General features: G+C 24.6%; 1 protein-coding gene across 1 annotated transcript; it reads right to left on the reverse strand.

Annotated features, from left to right (window-relative positions):
* Positions 1-3,472: 3,472 nt before the first annotated feature.
* Positions 3,473-8,159, reverse strand: LOC101511719 (glucan endo-1,3-beta-glucosidase 8). The gene is given in 3 exon segments (XM_012712740.3): positions 3,473-4,735; positions 7,706-7,993; positions 7,995-8,159. Coding segments are annotated over 3 exon segments (1,419 nt in total). The 5' UTR covers positions 8,021-8,159; the 3' UTR covers positions 3,473-3,630.
* Positions 8,160-9,966: the final 1,807 nt, after the last annotated feature.

Here is a 9,966-nt window from a genome sequence, read left to right on the forward strand (position 1 = left end):
TTACATTGCGATTTCTATAAGAAATACTTACAACACTTAATAAAAATATTGCTTTAATATATACACATATGAAGTTTTAATATCTTATATATTCATGACCAATGAGATTATACTTACAACACTTATATGTTGATTAAACTTTACAACTATTTGAGGAAAGTCATCTATAATTCAAGGATTTAAAAGTAATTATAAAATTATTTTTGAAATAAATAAAACAGATTGTCATGTTTTGACCTTGATAACACGTCACTAAATGATTCCTATACAGTAGGCCAGTAAACAAAGAAAAATACTATGTGATGTATAATTAGTTGGAAAATTATGTCAATCCCTATCCGAAATATTTGTAAATAATCAAAACGTATATATGAGATAAGACACAAGAATATTGAAGATGGAGATTGTTTAAGATAAGACATCAAAAATATAATGGACCACAACAATAGTAGTGCTTAATCTTTATATACCGTAAATAATTGAGTGGTCCATTAATATTTACTTACAATAACTAGTTCTTTCCCATTTTGTTGCTTTTTTAAAGATTCTTTCTTTTGATGCATTTTTCCCATTTTTAAACAATATATAATTTTCTACATACAAAACTAAAATGGAGTAATCAACTATTCTGATCTATTTTAATTGATCTCATCTAGACATGAAAATATATTGACTACTCAAAAGACAAAGAAGACTCTTCATATTCAGCTTTATATGAGTGTTATTATGGTGTCTTTGGGAGAAAACTATTTACCATTTATAAGATAAAAGAATAATATTTAATATTTAAATTAAAAAATTATTTGTTGTTTTTTTACGGAGATGTTTCATGGTGTTAATTTTTTAAAAAATACTATCAATTTGAAGTTTCTACATCTGTTTTACTTCTAATACTCAAAATATTAGAATTTAGATTTGTCATTTCTTTGACAAAATTAGAATGAAATGAATACCAAATGACAAAATTATTTTTATATTTTTCTAAAAATATTTTGAAAATAAATTTAAATTTGACAACACAATAAAAGAGCATGCATGACTAATTTGATTTTGCGTAGATAATTACATATATTTATATTTATTAAAACACTTTTAATATTTTTAACACTAAATATAATTTATGAATTTTGTTTGTAGGATGATAATCACTAGGGATTTTTAATACTAAATATATGAATTAGTTGCAATTACGTTCTACAAAATATTTTACATATTCTCAAATGTGTGTTTGTCAACTCATATATAATAATTACTCAAATAAACTCACTTGAAAAAATACTCTACAAACAAAATGAATAAATTATATTATTTTTAAAATTTTAAAATCTTATTCACAATATTGCTAATATGTTAAAGTCTATATATATTATATTATTTTTAAAATTTTATTCACAATACTATTAATATGTTAAAGTCTATATATCCCGTGCAATGCGCGGGTTATATTCTAGTTCTTTTTAAACTCCAGCATTTTAGTTTTCTAGCCCCCTTTAGATTTTAGAGGAATGAAAACTTGTTTTTGATAAAATTTATTTATTTTGTTTTTTTTATAAGTAAGAAAAGGATTCTTATATAGATAGATCGTTAACACTTTTAATTTTAAAAATGTCTCTATGCAAGTACAACTAATGCTAGCTGCATAAGTGTGTAGCAAGTTTGAATTTAGGATATTCTCTTTTTCAAATAAATTTAAAGGTAAATGATAGTAAATTAGTAATTAAATATATTTTATAAATAAATTTAAAAGTAAATATTAGTAAATTAAAAATTATGTTAACTTTTTAAAATGTATTTTTATAACTTATTTGACGTTTTTTAACTCATCAATCAAACTATCTATGCGGGATTTCCTTTTTTTAATATTTAATGTGTGTGTATTTTAATGCTTCACTCTTTATGAATTTTTGTGTGTATCTATTTTACATGTAAATTGGAAACACTTTATGTTCATTAAGTTTGTAGCTTTAATTTTTTTGGGAGTAAATGTGTATTAAAATTGCTAGGACTTTATAAAGATTGTTACTTTCATTATTATTTTGTTTTTTACCCAATTGATAATTTTTGTCCTATGCAATGTAAGTGTTAATGTATTCTTTGCTAAATTTTGATTTTGATTATTTTGGGCAAAACAAATTAATTATTCAGGAAGTAGATTTTGAAATGGAGTGGTTGTCAGTGTTTTTTGAAGTGTTTTTCAAGCAAACCAAGTTGTGTCTTAGCACCTTCAAGTGTTCAAATCCAAACCACAACAAGTACCGACACAAAACCTTCAAACACATTGAAAAAACAAAATCACTCTTATTTGCAAAATTTTGCTGTTCCTGGAAAAGCAAGAAGCAAGAGGAAAAGACTTTCACACCCTTCAAGTGATGGTTTGAGTTTAGACCCTCCTCTATTATAACAAGCTTATTGGTTAGCTGATAGTGAACTCATTGTTCCTAAACAGAAAGATGAGCAAAAAGTACCATACAAAGTTGAAAATTTTGAGGGACCCAAATTTTCAGTAGTCAGAGATACTCGTATTCATAATTGTAGGGAATCCAATTTTAAATTTGATAGAGTCAAATTCTCTGTCGTTAGAGATTCCTACATCTCTAATTGCAGGAAATACAATTTTAAATTTAAGGGTTGCAGACTTTCTGTAGTCAGAGATGTCTCTGACTGCAGAGAGTCTGAATTCAAATTTGAAAAGGAGAGTTTTGAGGATTCTTTTGAGCTTCATAGTGAGGAAAATCCAAATCCAAATACAAGAAGGTGCACTCATTGTTTGTCTCAAAAGACCCCACAAAGGAGGGCATGACCAATGGGACCAAAGACACTATGCAATGCATGTGGAGTAAGGTACAAATCTGGTAGGTTGTTGCCAGAGTATAGGCCAGCAAAGATTCCTACTTTTGTTAGCTACTTGCATTCAAATTCCCACAAAAAGGTTATGGAGATGAGAATGCAATCTACAATCTATTCCTCTTTGAGTAGTACTTAATTAGTGATTAGTAATCTATATGTTTTGTATTGTGGATCAAATTGGTAACTAAGGGACAAAATATGAGGAAATAGAATATTAGTGAAGTGATTAATTACTATATGCTTTGCAAAATATGTTTTCATGCATGAACATGTTCGGATTAGAGTTCCTAAACAATTATTATTTTTTTAAAATGGCACGAATAATGTAGTGTCTTAATTAATTAATGTCAAATACAGATTCCACGTGATGAACCATCGATATGGTAATCCTAATACATGTGGAGACTATAAATTGTAGATCACAACATTACAAGTCAAATGCATAAATTTCTGGCCCTTGATAATTTTATTTTTTTTGTTCTTAAACATTGGTTCCTAAGAGAAAAGAATGACGACAATAAATAGTTCGATTAAGAGGTAAATAAAATATGATCAAAAATTGTTTCGTTAAAATTTGAACTCTTATTTTCTTAAATGATTTGTTAATAACTGAAAGCTCATTAAATGGTCGAAGAAAATTTAACTACATTTCAATATATAAATATTCAAGTCTATAAAATTATTCATCAAAATTATATCTTCCAAACTATCTCAAAGTACAAGATTTGATGACCAACATTTAAATAACTAACAAACACCTATAATATGTGTACAAAAACAAACCTACCACAATAAAATCAAAGGTAGCATACTAAACAAAAAAGCAACCAATGATGGAAACAAATAAGAAGAAGATGAAGGGTTAATCTCAATAATAAAATTACAAGTAGGAGTTGAAATATTCTTTGTAGTAACCATAGCCAACCCTTCAAAATTGCAAGCCATGTCAACTTGATTTTGCACTTGATAATACATATTAAATGCATAAGAAGCATTTCCATTAGCATCCAAATTGTTGCAAGAAGAACCATATCCAAGGGGGGTGCAATCAGCATAAGTGCATGCATAATCAATATTTTCAGCAAGCTTGGTTAAATTATTAGAATTTGGATTAAAAATGCACCACTTTGGATCAAGATAATACACATTTTTTGCACCAATTAATAATTTATTTTGACCTTGACTAGAAATATGCATTGGAAACTTTGGTTTACCATCAAAACTAAAAATTCCCCAATGTCTCTCAAAATTTCCAGGAGCAATTGCTTTTGCATCTTCATCAATTAATCCAAATAAATAAATTTCAATGTAACCAGGCCTTTTAGGTGTACCTTTATTTGATGCAATTTTTTGAAAAAGCCCATTATAAAATCTTAATGCATTTTCAATATTTGCATTTTTGTCACCATCTGTGGGCCAACCAACTTCTCCAACAAAAATTGGCATGTCACCAAATCCAATTGATTTTAATGCTGAGACTAAAGTATCAAAATTTGCATCAAAAACATTAGTGTATAAAATTCCATTGTCATTTATTGGATTTGAATTTCCATCAAAAAATGCAAAGTCAAATGGAAAATTTTCATTTCCATAAAGACTTAAAAAAGGGTAAATGTTGACTGTGAATGGTGCATTATTTTTGTTCAAAAATTGGATTATTTGTGTCATTAGACCAATTAAATCTGGCCTAAATATTCCAGCTGATGGAACAGAATTTTCAATTGGAGATTCATAGATATCAGCATTTAAGGGTACTGTGGCTTTTATAGAGTCACCTAATCCAACTTCATTAAGGGCATTTTGAATGTTTTGTAAGGCAGGGAAGGTTACATTCAATAATGTATTATTGTAAGATTTCAAAAATGGCTCATTTCCAACAGCTACATACCTGTAATATTAATTCATGTTGTAAGGATATAATGCATATATAAATACTAATTAGTATCGTAATTGATTATACTAAAATTTCATATTAAAATAATTTTTATTATGTATTTGATATGATTCAATGTCTAAAACTGACACGACATTAACACAATTATATTCAATTGGTTTTTTTATTTTAAGGATATCTTATTTTAAAACATAAAAAATATCTAAGAAATCTCATAAATTAAAGATTTTTATTCAAAAAATATAAAGTACTGAACACTGATAAAAAGAATAGTCACGAGAATCTAGTCAGTTGAATCCTCCAATCAAGAATCTTTTTTGTACAAAAAAGTGAAGACAAAACTTTATAACTTTGAAGAACTCAAAAGAAAAACAAACACAACACAAGTACCCAAAGGGAAATGATATCTAAATACAATAACTAATATAGGATAAAAAGTTTTTATAATGTTAGTACAAAAAAAATTTATACTGTGAATTGATTATAAATATTAAATCGGTAAAAATATTTAATTTTTATTTAAATTATCTATAAAATAATTTTTTAAATATTTATAATTATTTATAATATAAATTTTTTACACCGATGCAACGCAATTAAATTAAATGCATATTTGATTTTGGAGTATTACTAACAAAATTACAGTGAATTATCTTTATCTCGCAAAACTTACATTTTTTGTGATTTTTTAAATTACAATAGTTTATTATACTTTATCAATTTTACTGTAAAATTAAACATTAGTAATTACACAATACTAATTAGAGTTGGTGTAAACTAAAAAGGGTCAACATATGTAATTACAAAATATCTTATCAATTTCTTTCGCTCTCATCTCATTACATTACACTTGCTAAAGATATATATACATAAATTTTGCATTAAGAGTATATTCGAAGTGTTACAAATTTAAATATAGAATTTCACCTTAAGAGTGTACTTGAAGGGTTAAAAGATTTAAATATAGAAATTTTGTTTTAAGAGTGCATTTAGTGTTTTTTATTTTTTAACAAATATCTAAAACACTTTTAGCAAGATAATTTCATTTGAAGTTAAATTATATTTTTGTTCATTATAATTATTTTTAGACTTTATTTTTAATTTTAATTTTTTTTTATTTAATTTTATTTCTTTAAATTACACAACTTAATCTTTTAAGTTATAAATAGTATACAGTTTGAATCTATCTATCAAGATCTAATGTTTTTAATTTAAGTGGCCAAAATATGACCAAAATAAAAAGGATTAAAGTGCTAAACATTTATAACTTAAAAGGAAAAAATAAAATAAAAAAACTTTAATAAATTAAAATGTCTAATATTTATAATTTAAAAAATTAAAATAAAACAAAAACAATTAAATAATCAAAATAAAATCTGAAAATATCGTCCTAAGATAACTTAACCTTCATTTACTTAATATTAACACTACTATGTTATTATTATTATAAAAATATTAACATACATTTTAAAGACACGAGTTAAATATTTAAATGTAAAAAATAAATTTTGAAAATCGTGCAATTCAAACATTAAAGTTGAAAGTTGTAACAAGTGAATTTTTCTACTAAAAACTGTTTTGTATTTTTTTTTTATTTTTTATTTCTTTAACAAGAAATTTTAGATCAGATGATCCTCTTTATTATAATGAGTTATCATATCTGATATTGCCGTCCATGTCAGAACAAAAACCTTACTAAAAAAAAGCATTTGTAAATGGCCTTCCATATCATGAAGCTACAAAAAATGCAAGATCCAAAGTACCTAGTCAAACATAAAAATACTCCCAAAATTCTACATGATTCTCTTTGAGTGCAATTTCATTTAGAGATAATATTATAAAAGTTAATAAAATTACAGTTTAATTGTATTTTTATTCTTGTCAAATGACTGATATATGATATGATAGTGTGAAATAATTAATACACATTAAATTATAATAAAATCTTTAAAATATAATTTTAAATTAAAAAATTATTTATTTTTATAATTTAATGACACATAAAAAATTAATACATCTTAATTCTATATTATATTATTTATAATATATCAGATTATTATTTTAATTTAAAAATCATAAAGAGAGATAAAACTTATCAGATTTTTAAAATAGAATGACAAATTCTATAAATAAATAAATAAATTCTATAATAAATAAAAATAGAGACAAAAATACACTTAAATCTAAAATTAAAATACTATCAAAATATCATATTAACCTACTTTGATATAATCACGTCATGTATCTCAAATTAAGAACCAGTGACTCATATTTAATCTTGTATTTCAAACTCTATTCTAAAATTAGGATATAAATTGTCCTATTTGACGATTCATATCAAGTCTCAAATGTATAATTTTCTTGTGAGAACTTCTAATGTACACATGATAATTTAACATGTATTAATATATTTAATTTTAAATTAATATTTAAATGATTTTCTTTTGATAAAATCATTTTTTTATCATCTAAAAGATTATAATAATTAAATATTCTTTATTAAAAATATCGGTGAAATAAAATTTAATTTTTATAAATTTTTTATTATTCATTATAGTGTAAATATTTTTTACAATAATAAAAAATTAATATAATATTTATAAATAATAAAATTATATTTTTTTATGAAATAATATTTTCTAACCTATTCAAATCCGGCAATAATTTTTTAATTCATAAAAATGATAATGAATTTATTTATTTAAAAAACAATATTCCATAAGCTCGCTTTTCTGGTTGTTTAGAACTCATGTCCAACTTTTTCCATTAAATATCTACCATCATTATTATTCAACACTATGATTCCATTTCATTGAGTAACTATCACTTAATAAAATAAAATCAAAAAAATTAGACAGCAATATTAGAATCACAACCGATATTTTGAATTGTACTAGTGATTTCAATTGGAACAAGATTTTAATATCTTCAAATCAATTAAATCAAATATCAATTAGTACTTACTTGATGTTGACTCCACCTTTGAAGGTAAAACGAGTGACATTCTTTCGAACCCATTGCAAAGCACGATCATAATTATTCATTTCAGCTAATTGATTATTAGGAATAGCAACCATAACTTCAATTCCAGAACCACCAAGTGCACTCATAGTTGCATCATCTGTATCAAATAATTTCACTTTTTGTATTCCATTATCTTTCAACATTTCTACAACTGTGTCTGCCTTCAATGGATGTGTTGCTTGTGTTCCCCAATTCACACCAACTCCTTCCACCACATACCAATCATTCATCATCATCATAACCACAAAAACCCATCTTGAAAATAAACTCAACTCCATTATTTTTCAATAAAAAAATATTATTTTTATTAACAAAAAAATAAAATATTTTTTTTTGAAAAACTTTTTTATATGGCAACTATATGAATAGAATAAGACTTTAATTTAATTTAGATAAAAATTTATTTTATAGAAAATAAAATAAAATAATATCTCCAATAATTTAAAAACTTTCCTTTATGTCAAAAACTATACCCATGAAATATAAATATATAAAATTTTGGGTATGGATTTTATATGATAGCTAGTTATTTCTGAAAGAGAGGAAGAAGAAACTTTCCTTTTGTGTTTTTTTTCTTTCAAGAAAATAAATAGGGGGGAGATGAAGTTGGAATATGAGAGAAAGTGAAAAATTTCAAAGATTAAGATTTGATTGAATATATTCTTCCCAAAGTGGGAAAAGAAAAATAATAATATTGCTTGAAGATAATTTTTTGTTTGTGATTGATTGGAGTGAGGCGAATCTAGAGAAAGATATAAAAAGCTAGAACAAGTTGAGAATTGAAAAATGAGAAGCTAAATAAGGGAAGAAAATAAAAGAAAATGCATATGGTGTGAAAAATAAAAGAAAGGTTGGAATTAATTAAATTCCAAAATTAAGAAGAAGTAGAAATGTGAAAGAAATTAGAAGATCTTTGAAGATGATTTAGGTGTTGATGATGTTCTATAATCTATTCTCCCCGCGTTTTTGTTTTGTGATTTGTAAAGAAAGGAAAGTGCTTTTTTGCGAACTTAGAAAAAAACACGGTGAGTTGATGTTTCGTTTTCATCCACTAAAATTAGGTCGGTTTGTCACGATTCCCCATATACTATTATCACTATTATAAATATAATTAGAGTAATGCTAATATATTACAAAATAATATACAAATACAAAATACAGTTGGATGTCATGTTTTATTTTTCATAATATTAGAGTATTATATTTGTGATTTATTTTGTCTCAAAATTTGTGTTTAATAATATTACTCTTATAACTAAGGTGTTTAACTGGTGTCCTATGTTTTCTATTACACTTATAACTAAAGTGTTTAATTGTGTCTTATTTTTTCTATTTCATTTTAGTTGTCTAATTTTTTATTTGTGATTTTTGTTGATTTCAATTATAATATGAATTTTATTTATTGAAGTATTTTTATTAATTGCAGTTAGTTGAAAAATTTAATTAATTGAAATATAATAAATAAGAGTATATTAGTGAAAAATAAAACATAATTAATGATGTATTAATATTGAAAAATGATAAATAATAAAAAAATAAAAAAATAAATGGGATATTTAAAATGAAATAAAAGAAGTAAAAGCATCTTTAATGAGAGTTTTTTTTTAATCTATTTTTCTTATTAAAGATTAATTAATATTTATTAGCCACCTCCATATTGAAGAAGAAAAATATATAGGTGGCCAGTAGCTACACATGTTGGGGAGATATGGGGTACAACAACACTAACAAGTCAAATGCTTCACGAGGACAAGAGATTTTGACATCACTTCTCCGTAGAAAATGTTACGACATTAGATATATGAATCACAACTTGTATATATATCTAATATTTAATTCATTCATAATCAATGTGATGTTGAGTCAAAATCCAAAATTAATATTTTGATGATAACTCAACAAAAGTTAATTAAGACTTATAATTATGATTCTAAGTATTTTAGTATTTAACATGTATGTTTGAGTGTGTTAATCAAAGATATGTACCAAGCATTACAAGCAAAATCACATTAAAGAGAAAACAAAAATGAACAAACAGAACAGAGAACATTCTTGACAGAAGTCTAGAAAATGGAGAACTTTCTCCACAGTTCTGAAATTTTAAGAACAAATGATATCATCTATTAAAGAAGAAATTGCTCCTGAATTTCACAATCATTACTTCTAGACTTCACAATCATATAATCAATACTCTTTAAGGA

The sequence above is a fragment of the Cicer arietinum genome, chromosome 2, assembly GCF_000331145.2.
Source record: "Cicer arietinum cultivar CDC Frontier isolate Library 1 chromosome 2, Cicar.CDCFrontier_v2.0, whole genome shotgun sequence".
Lineage (NCBI taxonomy): Eukaryota > Viridiplantae > Streptophyta > Magnoliopsida > Fabales > Fabaceae > Cicer > Cicer arietinum.